Below are 25,917 nucleotides of genomic sequence, written 5' to 3'. Positions count from 1 at the left end.
TTCATAATTTGTAGTGCAGTGTAATTATTTAGATCGCGGCCCCTCTTTTGCTCCATCAAGCAATTCGAAACGGGTACGGGCCCACGTTTTGCGCCCTGTTTGATGTATTATAATCCTTTTCCGATGACTTCCACTAACGCCAAGCACCGGCCGTTCCTGCCGAATTTAAATTTAAACCTCTTTCACGTGGTTCAAAGCGTTTCGAATGAAATACCATTTGCGAAGAGAGAATTTAAGAGCGATTTAGACGACTGCGCCTAATCGTTACGCGGATAAATGCTCGAATCTCTTTTCAGGTATTAATACTCCAATACTGCTGGTCGATACAGCTTGAAAAAGAAGTAACTCGAAAAGCTCTAACAATTTCGAGGATTTCATTAAAAATTTTAATTTTTCGAACTGCTGCACGCTTATTTGACGCTCCACTGCTCGCGCTTTATTTTAGTTTCTTCGCGCCTGCGCAGCTTAAAAGTGGCGGAAGCGAATTTGAATACCACTGGAACGGTAATGAGAAATAGATATGTGTTCATTCATCTCAACCTCATTTAAATTTGTTACATCTGAATGCGGATGCTTGTGCAACATCAAGTTTCGGAAAACTAATATTCAAAGTCTAAACGTAACGGTAAAGCTCATTCCGTGTTCATAATTTATCGTATAATTCTTTTGTATATGTTATTCATGCTTCGAAAATGTGATTAAATCAAAACTAATGAAAAATACTATTTATATTATTGAATCTACAATTCCTTTATGTATGTATTTCATATTTAGTTATAAAGCATGAATTTAAATGAAACATTATAAACAATGCACGGTCGATGCAGAAAAATTTACAGACTATTTCTATTATCTATTCTTTTAACATAAATACTCGAATAACAAGGAACAAGTCTTCCAAAAGAATTCAAAATATCTTTAATAATAGTGTCTATTATAAAAATATATATCCACTGCACCTCATTTTTCATTCGCAATTGAATACTAATAAATTTTTTAATGCTTTTGGCGCAACGGTTCAATCGTTTATTACGAAGTATAAAGCAATTTTGCTAATTGTCAAACAAAATCAACGTTTCAATCCTAGTTTGGATCTTTTTCAAGATTTATTTGAATTGCGTCAATTTAATTCGGAAAATATTAATATAACCATTTTCTGAACGGCACAGAGAGATTAACAATAAATAGGGTCGAATAACAAAGACACCTAACGTAGAAGAGCACTTAATGCTAATAACAGAAAGATTTAATTCGTGTAAAGGATGAGAATAACTTAATTGGAGCTAAGAATTCAATGAAACAAATACGTCCAACAAAATAAAGAAAATTAAAACTATTCTTTTTCTAATTTAAAACTACGGTGTTAAAATGAATAAAAGGTTTATTATTCGTTACTGTACAGGATTTATTTAAATTAATGCCTGGATACGTAGTTTGTTTCCGTACGCTCGTATATTTCGAATCCTCATCCGCAGTAATGGGTACACAGTAATTTCTACATGGCTCCTTTTTGTCCACAGTAATATGTACAAAACGTTGCCGATTGTATTTTTTAACATTTTCTTATGTTGTATTAGGTTTTGACGGCCACCAATTTTTTTGTATTCAAAACATATTATTCTTCCATAAAATGCTTACACACATTATTATTTTATGATAAATTAGGAATACAGTAAAGTCGCGTTTACTATCCGCGTCTCTTCCTTTCCCATACGCTGTCCTTCCTTGCGCCCGAAATTTTCATCGTCGATTAAACCACTAAATACAGTTAAGATTGTATTTTGTGTTGTTTTAATCAGAAAAAAGCCAGAAATAAGTTGGTGAAAGTCCCATAAAAAAATAAAGAAGGTTTTGTACATTCGTTTAGTACTATTAGTAATGGTCCACACCGATACGCTTCGACCACGCGATCCGTATTTCATGCTGTCCTTCTCTACGTTTGGCTTTCTTTCGAACCCTCGGCGCGGTAGACGCAGTCATAAAAAAATAATGTCGGTATGCGATCACTGTCCGTGCAGAACACAGGCTGTTGGACGGTAAACGCGACTTTCCTGTAATATTAATATAAAGTACGATCAAAGCATGATACCACAGTAATCGGTAGAGTTACCCTACATCTAAAAACCTTGTCTCTGTGTCTGCTCTGGCTGCTGTCCGTAGCATCCCGCCGGAGTCGATTTTCTTGCGACCTTTAAAACAGAGATCGATGCGTTTGATGGTTTAGTGGCGTAGACGACGAGACGTAAGATACCCGTGAGAATGGTATCGATCCTGTTAAATCAAATCGTATAAAACGGAACGGTTCCGGGTGAGGGGACAGAGCGGGAGCACGCGAGTTTAATAACCGCCGTCGAAAGAGCTCGAAATTCCCAGGTCGCTGACTATCTTCTCTTTGCTATCCGTTTCAATTAAAGTCGAACCTGTGAGTGTGAAATGAAAAAGCTAGTAGGGTATGGTTCAACGACAGCGCGGAACCTTGGACAATTTACTAGTTTGGTACATACGAATTAAAGTCCCCATCCCGTTTTCTCTTTCGATTTGAAATTCATTTAACGTTTCTTCTGTAACCACTTTTTCGAACCGCTTCTGCTTCCATTTGATTAGGTTTGCCCAGTAAAAATGGTTGTTTCACAGTTCACTCTGAGGGATGCAGTTTCTCGGAAGTTCTGTCCTATCCCAGAATTTAATAGTTATATAATGCGTATTTTTCAAAGGTTGCCGTCGATATAATTATTGTCAGCATATCTTATATTGTGGGTACAAAATGGAATAGCTAGTACGGTATGGGTCAACGACAGCGCGGAACCTTGGACAATTTACTAGTTTGGTACATACAAATTAAAGTCCCCATCCCGTTTTCTCTTTCGATTTGAAATTCATTTAACGTTTCTTCTGTAACCACTTTTTCGAACCGCTTCTGCTTCCATTTGATTAGGTTTGCCCAGTAAAAATGGTTGTTTCACAGTTCACTCTGAGGGATGCAGTTTCTCGGAAGTTCTGTCCTATCCCAGAATTTAATAGTTATATAATGCGTATTTTTCAAAGGTTGCCGTCGATATAATTATTGTCAGCATATCTTATATTGTGGGTGCAAAATGGAATAGCTAGTACGGTATGGGTCAACGACAGCGCGGAACCTTGGACAATTTACTAGTTTGGTACATACAAATTAAAGTCCCCATCCCGTTTTCTCTTTCGATTTGAAATTCATTTAACGTTTCTTCCGTAACCACTTTTTCGAACCGCTTCTGCTTCCATTCGGTTAGGTTTGCCGAGCAAAAATGGTTGTTTCACAGTTCCCTTTGAGGAATGCAGTTTCTCGGAAGTTCTGTCCTATCCCAGAACTTTTTAGTTAAACAATGCGTATTTTTCAAAGGTTGCCGTCGATAAAATTATTGTCAGCCTATCAGCGCGTTGGTTTCATACATGTTGGCCCGGTTCTATCGATTTTATGCCAATCGTCGTGCGACAGCTACATTGTAAACATTCGTGTAAGTTTATCGGGTTATTGCAGACGGTACGAAAACAGTAAAATCTAATAAAAATATGTTTGCTTTTCAATATTACTGGCTGGAAAATAAGAACGTATGTAACGCTGATGTATCAATATGTTGAATAAATGGAACGATTTGCTAAAGCAGATTTTCTGTTAAGTACTCGGATAACGATAATTCCACGATTTAATTTATAATAACAAGGAAGTAGTCATTTATTTGACGAAGAGTTGCAGTTATATTTTATCGAATAAGCAGTACGGTTTTTCCAAATACAGAAGAATTTTATGTATCGATTCTTCACAGATTCAATTATTAAAATATAAATGGAATTTGTAACGGAACAGCTTTATATTACTATGAAAAAATAAATACTAATAACGTCGCAAACAACATGAACATGTACCTGTCGTTCGAAGCTGTTTTATTATTATGTAAATAATAATCTACACGAATTCAATTATGTCCTTCCTTCGTAACAATTTTGTTTTTCACAGGAACAATTCAAATTAAATATTAAATTCATGCAGTGGATATGAATTTACATGTGGACTCGCGTGATTATAAATCAATATTAAGTTGTGCGTTCATTGTTATTTCATTTATTTTGATATACAGAGAGATACAGAGAGAATAATTAAAATTAACTTCATATGTCTGAGATTTTACACAATTTCTTTTTTTATGGTTTAGTAAAAGTGTCAATAAAAGTCAATTTCATCGTGGAATATTTTACACACTGTTTTTTTGAAGAATTGTTGATTGAAAACGTTATTGAACTGGAACATATAAATTAAATCGATCGCAGCCTTTGTTCTCGAAAGAGCGAAAAGGCACATAGAAACGTTCCAATTCCGTGCAAAGCCAACGAGCTGTATCTAAAGATTTTTAAATTTGTTTGCTAGAATAGAATTTATTTTAAACTGCGAATCTAGAATATATATAATATTTAAGACATGCAACCAGATTAATTGATCGCGCCCACTTTAAATCAGAATATCTTTTTTATAAATGGACCAAACAACTTCTTTTGTACACCTAGAAGAATCAGTTTAGTAGATAACAGTAGTGTTAGAATAAGATTTGTAAAGTTACATCCATACATTCATTACACTCATGGAAATGTTTACCAAAAAGCGCATAATTTCGTTAGTTATTTAATTGAATTCATTTATTTCAACGTGAAATAAAAATACAGTACTAATCAAAAACAAAAAATTATCAGTTCATTCGTGAAATATAACAAATGTTTAAAGCTGTATGTAATTTTATATTCCACTTTATACTTTTTCACCATTCTTTCTCTTTGAGACACACACACATACGCCATTCTGCTGTCAAAAATCTACTGCGCTAATTAATATGAATGCTTTTTGTATACAAAAAAAAAACGAATTCGCTTTTCTGGATTTATTGTGTTAACAAGCTTTTTACTGTACGTTTAATATGCCAGTGTTAACAAACGGACGGTACTAAAAAATGGCTGTACAAATATGTGCAGAGTATAAACATTTTTTGTTAACAGCTTTTATTTTTGAAACCCATGAAAATGGGGGATGGGTGTGTTATAAGTAAACAGAGGATTTTATGCATTTATTACCAAAATTTGTAGGTGTAATTTAAAAAATGTAAGAACATTAGACAAATTTAGAAATACTGTTATATTATTATCAATCTATTAAAAATATTAGGAAAGAAAATAAATTTCCATTTCACTCTAGTTTGTTGTAATTTACGTAGAACATTTTTATTTTGCATAAAGATCCGCTGTCTGAATATAAAAATCTCATCAGTATGGAGCTTTCAACCTACATTTCCGATCCACTACTTTTTCGATTCACTGTACGCATCAGCAAATTTAATAAAAATCCCTGGACGTGTTCTAACGAAATTACGCTATGAACAAAAATGAAATGTGAGTTGTATGTCAACGATAAATGGAATGTAAGAAAAAAAAGAATCAATAATTCTAATGTAGGAGAAGGGAAAGGGTAGCGTTGGTGGTGAAGAAGGTGGGGACAGTGGTAAATTGAACCGAGACTGTATTGCTGAAAACAGGGACGAATTTACTTGGCTGTCGGTCGATTTTTCGATCAGCGTGTGTTTCAGAAATGCGCATATCACGACGATGCGATGGTACCAGCGTACGAATCACTTTTCTTTTGTTTTCCGCAGGTTCCCGCATGGAATACGAGTGCTCGAGTATCGACTATTTTCCAAACGAGGAGTACAGTCCGGACCCGAGCGATTCAACCATGGCAATACCATGTGAGTACCGTGAAAAATGTGCGATGGAGACAGGTGGAATGAGAAACGTGTGCCTTTGAAGGAGGTTGATTAGGTGTCCTCTGCCTGGCACTGAACTCGAGTGTGACACGCCCGTAAAATATTCGGCGGGAAAATGCTTTCAGCCGAGAGAATATACCTCCCCATGATAAACTGGATCCGACAATTTGTCTATCCCCGATTTCTCTCTCCCCCGATCCCCTCGCCAGCGACCCATCATTCTGCCGGCATGTTCGGCCGACCGAAAGGAGAATCCAAATGACACGGAGTTACAGAAAATTCCTGTTTGAATATAACTGCCGAGAAAATGCCAATATCACGACTTCGAACGGTGAGATCCGGGTTTTTCGTGCTGCGCCTTCTCCACACTGTTGTCGAACCGTCGACTCTAAATTTTATTCCGCATTTTTAAGATTTAGCTGTGCACGTAGGATTTCCTTCTACGTAAAATCATTGTTTTGTTGGTTGTAGTGCAGGGTAGAAGCGCTCGAAAGGGTTCCCCAACTTTTTAATAAACTTTATTGGAATCCATTACACGTGGAAATTTTTTAACTCGAAAATTAAACATTTCTTCCGACCTAGAATAATTCCATTCTATATTATTTTTTTTATTTTGTGGATTTGATATTGATATAGTATTTCATACAATACTTGAGTGTTTATTATTATTTAAGATTTTCATTTATTGATTGAACTATTAAGATACTATATTGTTAAATCAAACTCTATATGATGTAATGTTTCTACTTATATTGTGGAACGTCCCAAAGGAACTAGTTTCCATGGAGTTTTTATTGTACGGTTTCTAAAATTCTGTTCAATGAAAACACTTTTTGAAAAAGTTGATAGTAATAAACGTAATAATAATATATGAGTTTAGTGTTAAAACAATCTACAAAATTGTCATGGTAGAAAACTCTGGTTTCATCATCTGCATCTCTTACTTGTCCATCAAAAAACGACGTAAATCTGTTCAGAGTTAATATGAGGCTCTTGTATCTTAAATTATTATATAATACCACATTTTTCATTATTAAATGTCAGATTAAACGTGTTAAGAAACGTGATCACATAAAAGTAATACGATTCTTTTAATTTTTCAGAGTAGTTCGTCTATTTCATTTATTGAATGAAAAATTTACAAAGGTAACATGGATAATCCTTTACTCTTTGTTGTTTCTGGTTCATGTACAAGTTAGTCACAAAAGTTTACACACATATGACAAATTGTGGATATTTCGCGGAAAAAAGCGAAGATTTTAAAGTTTTCCTGAACAGTAATCTACTTATTAATTACAATTAGACAGCCCCTAGAAGAATTAACAATATTTTCATGTATGAATCATACGAAAGTATATGTATAAGCAGTTAACCTCTTGTCGTATCATTTTCTTTACAGTTACAGTGATTAAAATGTCTGTGACCCCAAAAATGTCGTAGAAGAGAAAAGAAAGTTTATATTTTTTGTATGCCTACGTTTATTTTAAGGCTTAAATATTGATTACAAATGAATCAAAAGGCGTAACATTCATATTTGGCAGACTTTGTTTAAAATCTTCATGACGAGTGTGACTCGTTAAAATACAGCAAGGGGTTAACATGAATATGTTAAAAGAAATAAAATTTGTGATTAAAATAGCCATGAGAAACATAGCAATGTGATGTACATTTATGAATTATGCCATTATATTCCACATGTAAACTATATTCCACACGAAAGTACTAGCTGAATAACAAGGCTACCAGGTTTTGGTAGTTTTACCAGGTTTATTTTCCGTGGTAGTAGCCTTTTTAGATTTGAGATAAATTAGAATCGTATTACATTCTGCCATATGTTATATCTTAGTATTTTTTGAAAATTTTGAAAACCATAAATGACTAAAGATCCGCATTCTAATTATCACTCTCTGTTCGTTACACGTATAGCATTTCTTTTTAATTCTTTTTACGCAATGCTGTTAAAACTCATTATGCAAATGTTCGAAGCTCTTGAAATGTTTATTGATGCTAAAGGTACGCTCCAGAGTGTAGTGAAATCAATTACGTAGTAGGTTAGGTTACAATTCCTTTTACGCAATGCTGTTAACATTTGGAACTCATTATGCAAATGTTCGAAGCTCTTGAAATGTTTATTGATGATAAAGATACGCTCCACAGTGTAATGAAATCAATTACGTATTAGGGGCGCGAACTATTGTCACATTGCATATCTCTCATCAGGATCCCCGCATTTCCATAAATAATGACCGCGGAACAAAGCCGTGAAACAGAAGAAGAAGAAGAAAAATTCCGTCCGAAACTTTTCCCATTCCCCGAGGCTTTCATACCTATATTTTTTACGCAGATGCAGTTACCAAGTCGGCGATGTTCTTCTTCGCTGCAACATCGCTGCTGGTGGTGGCCGAAGTTTGTTACTTCACTGCTCACGTTACTCACCCGAGACACAGACTCTGCGTCTTTGTCGCCGGCGTGGTCTTCATAGTTTCCGGTGAGTAATAAAGTACACCGGCGTGCATTATATACGGCGTAGTCGCGTGCACGCCTATCTAAAACGATACATACTGTGCTCTGCCCGGGTACAAAGGAGATTCGCCAAGCATACTACCGCCCGTGATTCCGCGAACGATCGAGATGAAATTTGCGTTTCGACGGGACCCGCAAGAACCATAAAAAGAAAGCCGAATGAATCGCTAGGCGAAACTTCGTCCCGGCCCCCAGCGGTTACTTTAAAGAAGCCATTAAAGACTTAACAAGTTTCATTTAGTGCCTCGGCTTGCTCCGGATAATTTAGTTTATCTTGTTGCGACGATGGAAACTCGTTTGTTGTCGGAAACAGTTTAATGTGTAATTCCATTTATAATTCATTCGAACTTCCGCCGTTTTATATTCCGCGAGCACTGCGTTACCGCAATCTACGTGCAATATTGAACGGTAGAATTTTTATTTAATCTCGGCGCATTATCCTTCCGATAAATTGTTTACTTGCGGAGGCTGTGGATGAACGTAATGCGAGCTTTGAATGTCTTTTGCCTGCCTAACTGGCAAACAACGCTGATTATAAGTTTCAACCCTCGTACGCTTCCCGAAAGTAAAGGGTGTCTCAAAATGACCTGACATTTTAACACATTACCGACCGGTGATTATTGCATAATTTTGAAAAATCATGGCTAAACACTTTTTAATGGAACTTTCAACAGCAATTTTCATTGTGAAGTAGCAAGTACACCCTCAATAACGTTATCTAATAGTTTCATTTAAGATTGCAATGTAAAAGAAAATTTCTATGCTTTCTTTTGCTACAACAAAATTATTGAAAATCCTATTAATAGGCTTCTGGTAGGTAAAGTGTTAACATAGAGTACTAATCTTTGACAATTGGCATCAGGAAGTATTGAGGTTTAGTCATGGAGAATTACACGATCGAGCAACGCGTAGAAATTGTGAAAATTCACTACAAAAATGGTGAAAATTTTTCAGACACGTTCAGACAGGTTCGAAAAGTCTTTTGGTCATCATAACGCACCATCTCGCAACACTGTGGCGCATTTAATCACAAAATTTGAGGATAGTGGTTCAATTCTGACCGCGAAAAGCAGTGGCCGTCCTCGTATTTACCGGTCGGTCGAATGAAAACATAACTGCAGTGAGTGCGAGTGTTAACGAAACTCCTTCAACCTCGATTCATCGTCGTGCACAGCAATTAAACATTTCAAGATGCTCTGAGCAGCGAATTTTGACGGAAGTCAAGTCAGTTCCAATTGATACAAGAACTGCAGCCAGCAGGCCTTGCGCAGCGCCGCACAGTGGGCCAGAAACCGATCGTTTTGGACAAAAATCTGCCGACAACTTAGTTTTTGATCGATTCAATTGGAATTTTTTTTTAAATGTTCTTGAAGGACTACACTTTGATAACGTGTTGCGCGAAAATCGTTAACTGTCACAAGAAATCAAGAATCCTTATCTACACGACCAAATAACTCCGATACTTCATCCGCCCATACCATAAATTTGCATGTCCCAGCTGAGTCGCCGACACTTCTTAACCCTAAACCCTAAACCGCAAAATTTTGAACTGTAAATCTGGCCCAGAGAATTACCAATTGAATAGGATTACATTCGGCACTTATGAGACTCACCATTAATTTATTGATCCAACAGCAGCGTTTTCGCTTCTTGAGAAAGAACTTCCTTGTGCTTGGCATCCTTTATTCTTAGAGAGCTTATTAGTGGATCGGATGTTAATAACATATGCCGTATAATATCTATATTTGTCTTTTTGCGGCAACACATTCGGGAGTTTTCAGCTCGTGATTTCCTGAAGACTTTATTATTTGCCTCTTGTTGCTCTTCTGAATACAAACCAATTGGCAGTTCAAATGTGGCAAGTACTTCACTTCCATGTTGCAGTACCTTATGAACTGATGGAGGTAGTTTATACCACGGATAAATTTTAATGCACAATTTAGGCGTCTCCGAACAATATTCTTTGAATTTCACAGAATCAGCTTTCTTGTCACATGTAATTACCTAAAGAATGTTATGCAATCTTGTGATAATAACCGCGTTTAATCCAGCAACTGCAGCAACTCATTCGGCTTTTCTAAAGAAAGTTCGTACCAGCAGTGCCGTAACGAGGGCGTGGCGAAAGAGGCGCCCGTCACGGGCGCAACTGGGTTTGGGGCGCAAAACAAAGAATACCAACCCGGTTGAGAGTCGCTTGGATGCTTTTCAAATCTTGCAAAAAAATTATGAACTCTCATTATAAAACACGTATCCAAATCTAGACATAGAGTTAAGGATTTTCATAACAAAGCCTGTAACAACAGCTTCCTGCAAACGTTCGTTTAGCAAATTAAAAATTGTAAAATCGTACCTTCGTACTTCTATTGGACAAGAGCGATTGAACAACATGTCTATAATATCAATTAAAAAAGATGTTGCCAAAACATTAAATCATGACGATACAATAGATGTGTTTGCAAATGAAAAAACGAGAAAAATTGCTTCATAAAATATGCTGAACTGTTTTATGTTTTTATTAGATTATTTTAACATATACCTATGTTTTGTATTTCTTTTATTTTGTCGTCATTGAATATGAATAAAAATTTGTTCTTATTTAGGTTATAGATTATTTATTCATACAAGTACCTTGACAAATACATTATTGTATATACAGGCAACTCATTTTGATGAGGTTAATAGTACATATTTAATATATTGCATTTAGTAAATATTTAACTTGTTACATTAAAATTTTTTATTTTTTTGTCATTATTATTAGGTTACGGGGAGGCGCAAGTTAGACACTTGCCACAGGCGCTTCATACCCTCGTTACGGCACTGTGTACCAGTCTCCCTGTTTGACAACATCAACTGTGATTGATAGCTCTTTCAAAGAATTTTGCGTATCGGAGTTATTGGGCTTTGTAGATAAGGATTCTTGATTGTGACAGTTAACGATTTTCGCGCAGCACGTCATCAAAGTATAGTCCTTCACGAACATTTTTCAAAAAATTTCAATTGAATCGATGAAAAACTGAGTTGTCGGCAGATTTTTGTCCAAAAAGATCGGTTCCTGGCCCACTGTGCGCCGCGCCGTACATTCGCCAGTCAGATATTGGAGCATCAACAAATTGATGGCGATTTTTCGAAGAAAATCATCTTTAGCGATGAGTCGCATTTTCAACGTAGTGGCTACGTAAATAAAATAGTCTCTGAAAACTTTTCACCAGTTTTTGTAGTGAATTTTCACAATTTCTATGGGTTGCTCGGTCGTGTAATTCTCCATGACTAAACCTCAATACTTCCTAATGCCAGTTGTCAAAAATTAGTACTCTATGTTCGCCACAAAAAAAGATGGCGCGCAATTTAAAATGTCAGGTCAGAGACACCCTCTATAGTTCCACGAAATAATACCTAGTAGAACTTCACCCATTTTTGTTGTATGTATTACATTTGTAATATAATAGTTTAGGGTAAACTTTACTCTACCGCACTCAAAATTAGTACCTTTCTCTTACGAATTATGATGTATTTGGTATGTAATTCAGTAGATTTGTACCCGGCGCGGATGCAGATCGAAGTTTCGATCCTCTAGGATCAATAGTTGAGGAGCTATGGTCGATTAAAGTTGAGTCTTCCCTATGGGTAGGAAATCTGGCAATTACAGTAACTAACAAAAGAAAATGGGTGGATTTTCACCTGTAAAAATGTATGAGGGTTAAATCACCGTTTACCATTCGTCAATATTAATAAAAATTATACTATACCTATTTTCTATTCACGCTCAAAAATTAAGTAATATTTCAGCACTGTAAATACCTGGTAATAGAGTACTCGATCTTTATTTTATTTTTAAGCGTTCGGTACTGTGGAAATTGTTTATTCTTTTAAAAAAATGATGACACTCTTTGTATGATGAAATTTTTCTCTCGACCATTACGAATCGAATATTGCGTAGCACTGCGAAACGACTGTGGAAAAGGGGGATTAAAGTTTAAACAATCGCATTACGGTTACCCAATCGATTGTTATTATCTCAGTCAGTCACCGTGAAATTGTCGCTGGAACTGTGGCAGAGAGATAAGGCTCGGGTTATTAAATTGGTTTCCCTTTCAGGTTTGTTAATGCTGGTGGGAATGGTGATGTACATATCTGTGTTCAAAGCTGAAGTTGGTAGTAAACTTAGACCAAGGTCGTCGTTTCAGGTCAGTCAAATGTGACTCTCTAGACTACATTACAACATTTTTGTTAACTTGTCGCGTTCCACGAAAAGTTCTGTTTCATCTTAAATTATCTTGAGCTCTCCGCTTCGTCAACACGTTAATTATATTGTTAAAACTAATAAAATCGTAGCTGAGACACGGGACAAATTAAACACAATGTGAACATCCCAATTGGCGTATTTTTCAAGGTTAATTTTCATCAATTTTAATTTGCGGACGAGGTAATCACTATGGAATACACTAATTAATTACTAAACTGCGGATTTTATGCATTCACAGTGGTTCCAAAAAGTATTTGAACAATTTCCATTGTCGTATAATTTTCAATATTTGAACTATGATCATTTCATTTAACAAAACGGTGCAATAATAAAGGACTTATTTTAAAGCTCGAATCCTCAATTTTCATCATTTATTTCTTCCCAGGATATTTGTATACGATATTAGTAAGAAAAATGTGTTTTCAGTTTCCCAATGCTGTGTCAAGCAAAAGTAGAGGGTGCAAATTGCATATTGCCGTACCACCTTGTTTAACGAAATTATAGCAGTTCAAATATTGAAAATTTCTCGAGAATGGGAAATTTAAAAACGTCAGAACAAGTTAAGAATTTTTAATTATTATGAGAAAAAATTACTTTGTATCTACTAATTCTCTAAACTTTTATTTTGCATAAAAAATTCGCAGTATATTATCAGTGTAACAAGCTAGTTTAAGAAAACTGTTAAACGAATTCGCTGAACGTGAAAATCGATGTAAATTATTTTCGAAGTTTTTCCGTTAAAAAAATCGCTTTGATAGAAAATGTAACAGAATTTTCCGCGGGACTTGGCGGACAGCTTGTTTCCGATTAAATATTAAATTGTAAATATATTTTCATATTGATTTTTCGTAACGTTGCAAAATTCCGGTATTTTCGGAGAACATGACCAAAAGAAAAATAAAAAAGAAACGAAAGTTCTGAATCTCATATTTTGTTCGGTGGCGCGGATTACTTCTTATCTGTATCGCGCTTGTACGAATGAATATCTTCGTAGCAATCTTGCGATTTCAGGGACCACCCTTTACCTACAGGTACGGATTCTCATTTTTGCTGTACGTGAGTGGCTTCATCACGACCGAGGTCGCTGGCACTTACGCCATTTTCTTGTATATTTCTTGGCACCAGAGAGAACTGGTACGAAGAGATTCCAGGAGGAAAAATTACGGGGTTGGTAGTATTAGCTTCTTTTCCACGACTTCCGCGGATCGGCAACCGCTCACCGTTCGGAACTTGGACAGAATTAACATCCGCTTAAGTATAACCATTACGCAAATTGCAAATCGTTAGCCTTTATTTGGCGAAGTTTCAAAGCGGCGAAAGTACAGTAATTTCCGGCATCGGAACCGAATTCTTGCCGACCGGAATTTCATTCAACTATAACAAACTAAAGACAACTTTTGCCTGCCATTGTTCTGGATTCCTGAATTTTCTGTAAAAAAAATGTTGTAGGACATTCCTGTATTACCGTTATCTCCCTGAAATTTAATCTGATACATTTTAGACATATTTGAATGAGTTAATGAGTTAAGGAACACTGTCCTATTAAAATGTTCGAAGTTTTAGCAGGTAAACATATTTGAATGAATTAATGAGTTAAGGAACAATGTCCTATTAAAATGTTCGAAGTTTTAGCAGGTAACACGGCACGGAGATTTAAATAATGGTAACGAGTACAATTTGAAATTTTTCATTGTTTGAAAGTGAACGAAAATTAAGAGGATGGTGAAGCAAATTTATGTAATAATTATACAAGAGATACAACGTTCTGTTTAAAACATAAAACCATTATATTTGATAAGCTTGTAGACTCGATAACGAGTTAGTGGTTTTTAATCTTTACTTAAACGACGCATATCAGTATGCACACCACCTCTGCGCACCAATTACTGTTTTGAGTAGTGCTTGTGTTTATTTCATGGTGATTAAGCTGGCATTATACATATTTCAGTACAATTCCAAACCCATTGGTGTGTAATTCTTTCTTGCAGTAACTATAGTTTTTATTTTACGATAAAATTCATATATCCCACACTTAGTTATATTTTAAAAAGTAGTACTTGAAGTTAAACATAATATTAAACATTTTTCAAATTAGAGTGAACTATGAAATCGATATCGATCAAGTATTTACAAGTAATGAACATTGTAATTTACAAGGGGAAAACCACATTATTAATTAAACCTTTTACTTAATTAGAGTAAAGAAATTGGTTCTTTCTTGCAGTAACTATAGTTTCTATTTTACTATCAAGCTCATCCCACACGATTTTTAATTCGAGTAAAACCTGGGAAACATTTTAATTGTTTTAAAACATGATACTTGTAGTTAAAAATAATATAAAATTTTTTGAAATTGTGTGTAGTAAACTATAATAAAGGTATCAATCAAGTATTTACAAGAAATTTACATTGTGATTTACAAGTCAAAACACACTATTGATTAATGTATATAAATTAATATGACAGTTGTTTATCTTTTTGAGCAAATTTAGTTTAATTTCAGACGAGTTCGTTATTTTAAATCGATCTGAATCTCGATTCGCAAATCATTAATATGTGAAATATCTTTCGGCGAGAACACGAGGGTTAAGTGGAAACGAATACATTTCTTTCTACGGTGAGAAGCGTCTGAAATATACACCGATAATTTGAAACTTTCCGCGATCCAACTTTTCATTTGTATTCAGAAAACTTTCGCCTAAGAGATTTATCTTTTCTTTTTAATAATTCGCTGCTCTCGTCAGTCGCGCCTCGCGAATCCCCGGGATTTCGAAAAGTTTTAAAGGAGATAAGTTGCTCCGTGAAAAATTCAGGCGCAATCTCGAGGTTCCCAGGGTAAAATAAAACCCCTATGTAAATAAACTTCTGGCTTAGTCAAGTATCCAGGTGGTTAAGTCTTCCGCGTACGAAGCGCAAATTTGAACGTGAAGTTTACCTTTACATTCCAAGTTTACCAACGGAGAGCTTCTTCCTACAACTTCTATCATTCCCGAGTGTTACACGCAATATGCTGCAGCAATTACACCCCTTAAAATTCATTTACCGTTGAAATACCGTTTCAACATTCTTTCCATTAATTTAATACTCGAGCAGCTGCGCGAGAATTTTATTTTTCCGTGTTGCGCAAAGGTAAAATCACAGTACTTGATATAATTCTTCGTTAAGAATACATGAAAAATTTCCATTTTTTCAACTCCGCCTTCAGTTGCAATAATTGCTTCAACCCTCGGGCAACGGACGATTTTTGTAGCTATACAATTGGTAATGCTTGGGACCGTTCACTGCTCTAATTAACAATTTTAAAAAATTTACTTTTGATGATATATCTCGTGTAGACACATTAGTCTTTCCGATATCCTCAATGAAACAGCTATTCAGTTAGTTTAATTGCCACAAATTGAGTACTTATTAGGTGTACAAATAAGTTCTCGGCCTTTTTTCGTCAAATTCATCTCGCACGATTTTTGACACGAGTAAAACCTAGCAAACGTTTTAATTATTTGAAAACATAATAATTGTAAGTAAAAATAATATAAAACATTTTTGAAATTGGAGTAAACTATAATATCGGTATCAATCCAGCAATTATTTACAAATAATTAACATCGTGATTTATACAAGTCAAAACACGTTATCGATTAATGTAATTTTTATTTTATTACATGAAAGATATTCCTGTCGGCGAAAGGAATTTATTCCGGTGTTCCTAAAATCACTTTGCCCCAACAAATATTTATAACTTTACTGTGAAATCAGATTACTGTAAAATCATTTGTAGAACTTTGTTAGCAATGGACAGGAAAATTCCGTACGCCTTATTCTGTAAATAATTATTCGATACGCGTTGAAAACACTGAACAAGCAATGTGAAGATTATTCTGTCCAAGTTCCTCGCTCTGTTTAATTAACTTTTCATTGGGACCCTCGTCTGCATATGTTTCTAGTTGGCGACGCAGCACGCGTTAGCCAACGTTAAGTAAATTCCGGTACTCGCGAACTACCATCAAGCAACTAGACTTAAATTGCATTTAACTGGTAAACAGACACCGGATGAAAACGAAAGGCGAAGTAGAAACGAGTGTTAGCACTCGGTCTCCAAGCACTCGAGATCTCATTCGCGCAATGCCATCGCACTCCGAAACAAGTGACACTCTTGACTTCCCGTCCCTAGGTGGTTTCCACCGCACATCGCAAGGATTTAAAGTATCGGTTCTCTTTGAGACGGACTTTGACACTATATGATCAGGGCCGGCCTTCTCTATAAAGGGGCCTGGGTGCAAGAAACCATTTGGGGCCCCAAATTTTTTGTAAAGTAACAAAAAATTTACAAACACGAACATACAGGGTGAGTCCGAAGAAACAGAACACCTAAATATCTCCGTTACTTTTCGTTGTACAAAAAAACTTCTTAGGACAACGTTACACTGTTTGAAGGACCACATGTAACGGTGTAAGGGAAAAAATTTTCAAGGTCATTTCTGTACAAGATTTCAAGGTCATTGATATTTTTTTTAATGGTTGAGGTATTTTTTAATACATCAAACGATGCAGCAGGACATTTGTTATAAAAAAGTACTAACCCATGTATTTCGAAAAGTTCATAGTTCAGGAGATATTTCAATTTAAATAACTTTAAAACACCATTACTGTCGTACTAAAACGTTAGCGTTTACTTGCTAGTGTAAATTGAAGAGTTGAAATTGAAATAGAAAAATTGACGTTGAAAATGAAATTGAAGATTTGAAATTAACGAATTGAAATTGAAGAGTTGAAGTTGAAATTGAAAAATTGAAATTGAAGTTGAAATTGAAGTTGAAGGGTTGATATTGAAATTGAAGTTGAAATTGAAATTGAAAAATTGACGTTGAAATTGAAGAGTTGAAATTAACGAAATGCAATTGAAAAATTGGAATTGAAGAGTTGAAATTAACGAAATGCAATTGAAAAATTGGAATTGAAGAGTTGAAATTGACGAGTTGAAATTGAAATTGAAGTTGATATAAACGAAATGAAATTGAAAAATTAAAATTGAAATGGAAGAGTTGAAATTAAAGTTGAAATTGAAAAATTGAAGTTGAAAATGGAGTTGAAGAGTTGATATTGAAATTGAAGTTGAAATTGAAAAATTGACATTGATATTGAAATTGATGTTAGCCTTTGCTTACTTGTGTAACGTCTTAGTACGACAGTAATGGTGTATGTAACACCGTTACATGTGGCCCTTCAAACAGTGTAACTTTGCCCTAAGAAGTTTTTTTGTACAACGAAAAGTAACGTAGATATTTAGGTGTTCTGTTTCTTCAGAAACAGAACTCACCCTGTATATTACTAATGCATGTTTATTCAATGCGTGATTTTGTTTTTGTAATACATTAATTACTTCAGAAAAATTAGATTATTTTAGTTCTTGATCGTGTTGGGGCCCTCTGAATCGCGGGGCTCCGGTGCATAGCATCCGCCGCACCCCCCAGATGGCCGGCCTTGTATATGATACTCTCGAACCCTTGGAGCTCGAAGGCGGAAGTATACATACAGTGGCGGACATGTAGGATACCTAAGTACACTTAACAAAATGAAACTTCATTTAATCTGCACTTCAACATTATACATTTATACACAAATGAATTACATTATTTATAAGTATAAAGCATACGTAACTAAAACACAAAACACTATTGGCTAATGTCGTAGAAGCATTACAGTTCAAATATAAAGTATTCGTTAGCATATGGCCGCCACTGTTTACTTATTATTAAATAAGATTAATTAATTTTTACGAGAACACAGGGTTTCAGCGATCAAATAGGTTTCAGTTCGTGTGTTTCTTATTCAAAGGGATTACAGTAAACCCATTATCGAAACTTGTTCGTCAGCAAACGCTATGTTAACTAATCTGCTAAATACTATAATGCGTGTTGCTTATGGTTATGCAGATGGGGGTTCGTCTATTTTCTTTCACCTAGTATAAGTTCATTTTTGAAACAAAATGAGATAGTAGTTTTAATCAGATATAGACGTAACAAAAATTTATAAAAAATTTAATAAATGAATGGACTTATACCACTTTCGAAAACAAAGGCTCAATTATTTCCAAGAGCAATGATATTGTTGTCCTTTTGTACTTAAAAATTGCAGCATTTGAACAACACAGTATTTTTCAAATGAAAAGGACAAGGAGATATTAGTGAATTGTATTTAGTGGTAGTTTGTAGAGTTTAAATAAGTGATAAAACATTAATTTTGATTCATATTAATATGTTCTTTTAACTAATAATGTCTGTTTTCAGGGAGTGTATCATTTAGACAATCACCACGTGCATCATTCAAATCACTCGACCATTGGTCACAGTGGGTTTCTCTGCGAGAGGCATCAGAAAAGATACTTCTTCGGTAGGGATTCGGTAGATCATGTCGATTTCGACGAATTCTTACCGCCTCCACCGAATCTGGATTATCATGATTATTCCAGACAGTTTCCTAGAGACCTCACCACTCAAACGGTAAAACATACTTCAAAATATGTTTAAATTACGATTTATAATTTAGAGAAATGGGAGAACAGCCGAATTTGAACCTGTGCCTGGAGTCGACCTATTTTACAACGTATAATTAACTAATTCTCCAAAGTTAAATCAGCAAAAGTGAAATTCATAACCTAGTGTAATATTAATATTTTTTATTTTATTCTTAGAGCAACAATGTAACAAAAGTAACTTGTTCTGTTGTGTTTCCTTTTTAACCAAGAAGCAGTAATTATTAGACTGCGGATCTTTATACGAAATAAAAATATTTTGAACACGATTGTGGACAGCAGGAGTTAAATAAAAATTCACTTCATTCCTTAATAGATTTTTCAAATTGAAAACATAACAATACTCTTAGATTTTTCTAATCATTCACCCAGCCAATTTCTTCGGAAATTCATAAAAATCCGCAGTCTAGTAATTATTACGGGTTACTCTTGTCAGGTTATAAAAATTTGTTTACATTCATAACAAAAATTCGATCTATACAGGGTTAACAACAACTTTTATTTCACAAGGTACATGATGATTCTAGGCACTAGTCTAAACTAGGTTACGCTACTCTCAATTTAAAAGGTAAAAAGATATTTAAAAACTTCATTATTTCTATTGTTCATCAAAGACATGACAAAAACAATGTTAGTATCATTCTAACTCGATTATTGAACTATAAATACTGTACAAAAAAATGTTAGAGGGAAAAGATCTTCTGTTTTCTATAAGCTGTGCAATGGTTTAAGGCGCATTATTGCAATTAAGTGCAATTAAGGTGCACATCAATTTTTTATGTTTAAATGCAAACATGCCAATTATGTTGTTGTTCTTCGTTACGTAGCTTATAGAAGACAGAACAATTTTTCTCTCTGATATTTTCACCTAGTAACCTACCATTTACGGAAAAAACACTGGTCTGTAAACCTCTGAGCGTATACTGTACTGTTCAACTAGGTTTACAATCAGTTTGGAGCTCTCGAAATAAATTTCAGGTCAGTACAACGGCCGACGTACTGCAGGAAGAGGAAGAAGAGTATAGCCCAAGTGTTCAGCACGAATTCGTGACTTTCGATCTTGATGGACCTCTGCCTCCACCACCCCCGGTTAGGGGTAGCGAATGGGCTTTCGACACGCTGAGGAAAACGACTCCCGTCTGATATACCGTCAGGTACATAACAAATTCAATTTTAAAATAAACATTCTACAATTTTTTTAACCCTCATACGTTCCTCAGGGTGAAAATTCATCACTTTAGTATTTTTACATACTGGAGAATAATTCATCTCTTTCTGTTTGTGTTGCGAGATGTACTTCTTTAATGTGTGACGCTATAAACGAAACATAACTTGTTGTTTTAAAGTGCAAAATAAAAATAGGTGAAATATTATTCTAGACTTTCATATGCAACTATTTCTGAGGAACGTATGAGGGTTAACAGCTTTTAGTCTTGTATAGTTCTAGTTCATGACACAATAAAATCACCCCTTCAATTCATTATAATATCCATAATTATTTTTACACAACAGACATTTGCATTGTTACAAATTCACTGCTGTTTGTTAGAGAATTTTAGTTTTCTGAAATGTTTCGAAAAGGTCAAAATTATATTGTATTTTCAACCAAATTTTTACAATAACATGAAATTGTAACCCTTTGCACTCGAATGGCGAGTCCGAGGCGCCAGTAAAAATTGCCATACCATTATTCAAAACAATTTTAACATTATTCAATTTGTCTGTTTTCTATAAATTGTAAAAAGCTCAACTGTTATATAAGAAAACAGGTTCATTTTGATGTGCACAATGTAAAAAGGATTACATAGAACGAAAATGATGTAGTTTGAAACAAATATCTTGATTTTGGAATTCAAATTGCTTCGAGTGCAAGGGGTTAACAATTACCTTACAGTCGGAAGAACGTTGTTTGTCTTCCAAATAATCTCTAATTAATATAAACGCGTAATGCAACTGTTTACCCAACGTGATTAAAGTTAAACTCATGTACAAAACTATCAGTAGGAATCCCATGAAGTTCGATATTCACTGCTCGTACGTGGTTCGTTCTGCAGGCACGGAAGTGTGCTCATGTAATTGCTTCACGTAATTCGCGTTGTTGTTTAAGGGCCTCGATAGCGCGGTCGTTATACAAACAAATACACACCAGACTGCTTCTAATAGAAACAGACAACTTCGAACTACTTGACTTCGAGAGAAGCTAATTATGATTCTAAAATAATGAAACTAAGTTAGGACACTTTAGCAGGGGAATGAGTACCCAGTTAAGCTGGTCGAAGACACTTAACGAGAGGAACAATAGCTCATTTCCCAAATAAATTAACGAAGCAGACCCGTTGCACAAACCTCTCAAATTTGTCTACAATTGGTTCCAATTTTTACATCAATTTTTGACATTCCTCTTTGTTTAAAGAGAAACGTACTAGGTGAAAATAATATTTATTCATTACACGAATACAAAATTTAACTTTGTATAATAGGCAGACAATGAGCAGATCGAACACAACACACTAAAAAAGTTTAACAATTAAATAAGGTGACAAAGCACTGTTACCTTACTTTCAATTTTTTTTTTAATTGTTAGGAGAAGAAACTTGCTTCTGTTTAACTGTTATTACTTGGAATTGATTCAAATAATTTTTATTCTGCATAAAGATTGCCATATTGGAATAAAAGTACGCCCAACAATTAGTTACTAATGTCGTTTTGGCAAATTGTTGGCTACTACCATTTTATAGAAAATTACACGGTCCAACAAATGTATATTATTAATGTATTCAAGGGTTTCGTTTTCATCACAGCCACAGATCACAGTTAGTCTATATGTATGTATTACTAAATGTAGAATAACAATCGATAACTCGACGAACTTCATAATTATGTTGCCACATAATCTCCAATACATTATTAATACAATAAAGAGATTCGTCTGCTGTACAGCCAGAAATCGCAGTTGCTAAACTCCTTATTTAATAAATTTCCGAACAAACTAAATTAAAACTGGATAAAAGTCGATAACTCGTTACAACGAGCGTGTAGAGTACATAACGGGCGAACTTTGTAATCACGTTCGGTGAAGTAAATTTTTAAAAGGAATTTTCCACGGGACGTAATGAAAACATATCGACGGGCATTTTCGACTTTTCTGTTTTCTTTCGTTACTAATCAACCCCTTTCAATCCCGCGATCGATCCCGCGCGGATCGGCGAGAGGGAACTGAAAGTTGTCGTTGAAAGTTGTCGGGCGATGCACTAAAATGAATACTTCTCGATTTCTTGCACAGATACGCGCGGCTGGTGCAAAGCGTCGAAAGCGACGAAGAGGACGAAGCGGAAACCGAGGAGGACCACGATATAGCCGGCGATTAAACAGATTGACTTGCTTTTTAATGAGACCTTGCCTACGCGATCACAAATATTTCATCGTGCCCGAGCCACAGGCCCCGCACAAACGCAAAGGAGAAGCTTTTGAAACGGTGCCAGAGCGAGGAGATCGATCGTCGTATTATCGAATCTCGGTTTTTAATAACCATCCCATCGCGGTCGCCGAGAAACTGTTCCGCGGAAGATAACTTCCGTTCCTCGAGAAATGTGAGAAACAAGTGACAGAGACTGACACTGCGATTACACCGTGGACATTAGTGCGAAGTGCAGCGATCTCGTTTGACAGGTGTAGCAACTGTCTTTCGTTTCCTTTTTCAATGAATATTTTCACCGATGATAGCGCGAGAGACGTTTCTCGAAGCCCGTGGAATCGTTCGAACAATGGACGACCAAAGATCGACGAAAACGTCGCACTGACTAACTGCCAGCCTCGATCCTCGATCCCCTTTGTTCAAATAAACCGTCCTTTCAGAATAAAGGGGAACGGACGAGGACACTTACCACGTTCAATGCAAAATTGCGTGGACAGAAAAATGAAAAATGTTCGTAGCGTGTAGAGCGTATCAAATAATTTGATTATTTAATCACGAAATTATTGTCAAATGTATCGTTTTTTTTTGAGAATTTAGGATTAACCCTTTGCACCCGAAACCACTTGAATTCCGAAACGTTTTCGTTTCATGCTTGTGACATTTAATTAAACACAAACAGTGTCCTTTTAATGGCTCACCGTCGCTGCTCGAGTGCAAAGGATTAAGATTAAACGTTACCTCTTTGCAAGAGGAATTTATATATACAGATTGTTGATCGCAATAATCATTTTCTAATTGTCCAAATCATTTGTATTCATACTTGTTGCTGGAGCACTGAAAGACTGCCAAACCTGAAACAAATCGAGACTGCGAATCGATTAACCTGTAATTGCGTAAACACCGTTGTATTTAGTGTAGATAATTGTCGTATGTTTAACATTTTAATCTTAATTCTACGGAGATCAAGAAACTCGCAGCGATATATGACATCGTTTCTTAAGGGGGCAGACTGCAGACTGTGCGGGATGCGCCTTTTCATTTCTCGATAATGCGAAGATGAGGGTTTTCAGTTATCAAAAGCGCTAGATAAAAGATCAATCTATCTATTTTTACATTTACGAGATGTAATTAACATTATTCGGCAGCACGTAGTATGCTGAGATGACAAAAAGGTCCCTGAGGCGGGACCTGTGTCCCCACTCTGCTGTCCAGAGCAGGGTTGCCATATTTTGCGGGAACAGGGAACCCAGCCCCTTACCTCCGCGCAGCTGAGCGAGGGGCGCAGCGGTAAAGGGACTGGTTCCCTGTTCCCGCAAAATATGGCAACCCTGGTCCAGAGCACGAGAGGAAACTAGCGGGACGGGAACGGGGCAAGAGTGACGCAAAGAACACCCGAGTGATCAGACTACGGTAAAAGCTCCTTCGTTGTCCTGAATCGTGAGGCACGATCGTTGTCCAGTGCCTACCCACTCCACTGCCTGTCAACGCCGAGTCACTCCGCACGGCGGCGACGATTGATGTCGGCTCGGGTATATCGGTGTGAACACCACAAAATTGACTCGAGTGAATCGAATATTCAAATTTCTTAATTTTCATTATTTTTTTATGGGACTTTCACAAACTTATTTGTGGCGTTTTTCTGATTAAAATGACACTAAACACGATATTATAATTGACGGTATAGAATAACTTTAGGACATAGAAAAGGATAGCAAGCGAAACGAAAAGAGAAATAGCGATCGCGACGGTCGGCAAAAATTCAAAACTTATTCTACTGTTTAAAACACCACTGCGATGCTACTTTTTTTTACGGCGATTGTAATTTAGATTGATCTTTTATCTAGCGCCTTTGACTACTGAAAACACCCACCCTTGCAGTCCTAGAAACAAGACACTGCAAATAATTCTTTCGTTAAGAAAAAATTCTCGACAAACGAGAATTGCGGAAACTTCTAGTCGCAAACGTGGTGTCTATAGGATTGAGATTAAAATGAACGTAATCTTTGATTAAAGACTGCACCGTCTCGTCGTTAAGCGTCAAGTTGTCCCGTTCGCAATAAACGTCTTATTATTATTTATTACTCGCGGGATAAGCTGGCGCATTAATTAAACATCCAATTGTAAGGGATGTATCCTCGAAGACGAAAATCTTTCGAACAAGAAGGAATTGCCAATGATTGAGATACTAGGATTTAATGATCTATTGTATAACTGTATCATGAACGTGTTCATAGTCAAACGTTAAACGAAGTTTTATCGTATTCAGTGTACAGAAAGCATGAGAAACTACCGATGTTACGAATGAGAATTTTTAAACAGTAAATAATATAGTTGATAAGATTTTTTACTGTAGTCAATTTTCCACTGAGGATTCGCCGGTCAGACTTTTCCAGGCTGGTTTGACGGTCAAACACAAATGAAAGTTGCGATGCTCGTCGATTAATCGTCAGTCAATCTATCAGTAAGCGAGAACGTTTCATTGAAAGTCTGATGAAAGGTGTGTGTACATAGTGATAGCTGGAAATCTTCGTTACTAATTTTTGGAACTGAAAAAGGATCGTGTTGATCTTACTTTTACTCTCGTGTTGAATATTGTTACGACTTTTTTACTCTGACAGCCATGTGTCATGTTCAAGAGAAGCGTTTTTTTCTGACAATATATATGTATAATTGTAATTGCGACTAGCGCCATTTTTACGACTCCATGTTACTCCAGTTTGCGTTTAAGAAGTACGTCTTAAATATAAATTTCGTCAATCATGAAAGTTCGAAGACGGTAAAATCATCGTGTAAGAATATATTTAGAAAGCAATATTTCAAGCTCTTGAATTATATTTTAAGCATTTGAAATGGAAAGAAAACTACGATGTTATATAGAATTTTTACATTTTTTAAATTGGTTTAGCGTCCGATATTTATACTGCACGAAAGGAGTTTCATTCTTTATAGAACTATTTATAGTTTTCATGACTATCATGACTGATGATATTAAAACAAGAGAACCGAGGTATTTCATTGGATTTTACGGAAGTTGCCTGTAAATAAATGCGATTATTGCAATGGAATTTACCGTGAACTACGTGACGAGACAGTTTGTTTTGTATTATACATATATATATTTGTAACGCTCAAAATTATAATGATAATGTTAAGATGCCAGGAGTCCGTGGTAGTCTTTGAACGTGAAAATCGCGTGACTTTTGCTCGATGGGGTGCGACAAAAACGGATTACTATAATGAATATAATATTCGGCCTCGGACTAGAGAGTAAACGAACGTCTGTCGAAACGTTGGCATTGTTTATAAAAATAATCCATGTTCATTAGCGTACAATTGAAGTTTATTGTTTATGTATTCGATGGTGATAAGCTTGTCCCAACTTTACAATTTGTACAATAAAGTTTCTTCGAAATGAGTAATG

The 25,917-nt window shown here is 35.6% G+C and overlaps 1 protein-coding gene across 1 annotated transcript in view; it reads left to right on the top strand.

Annotated features, from left to right (window-relative positions):
* Window positions 1-25,911, top strand: part of Stg-1 (stargazin related protein STG-1) — an 87,950-nt gene extending 62,039 nt beyond the window's left edge. Inside the window, exons 3-9 of the mRNA XM_076437003.1 lie at window positions 5,670-5,762; window positions 8,125-8,268; window positions 12,402-12,490; window positions 13,561-13,716; window positions 18,837-19,049; window positions 20,060-20,235; window positions 22,365-25,911. Coding sequence (XP_076293118.1) covers window positions 5,670-5,762; window positions 8,125-8,268; window positions 12,402-12,490; window positions 13,561-13,716; window positions 18,837-19,049; window positions 20,060-20,224 — 860 coding nt within the window. The 3' untranslated portion in view covers window positions 20,225-20,235; window positions 22,365-25,911. The remainder of the gene's footprint in view (window positions 1-5,669; window positions 5,763-8,124; window positions 8,269-12,401; window positions 12,491-13,560; window positions 13,717-18,836; window positions 19,050-20,059; window positions 20,236-22,364) is intronic.
* The last annotated feature ends 6 nt before the right edge of the window (window positions 25,912-25,917 follow it).

Source organism: Lasioglossum baleicum, chromosome 13, assembly GCF_051020765.1.
Source record: "Lasioglossum baleicum chromosome 13, iyLasBale1, whole genome shotgun sequence".
NCBI lineage: Eukaryota > Metazoa > Arthropoda > Insecta > Hymenoptera > Halictidae > Lasioglossum > Lasioglossum baleicum.
Note: the sequence above shows the minus strand (reverse complement) of the source record. Positions and strands in the feature narration are given on the sequence as shown.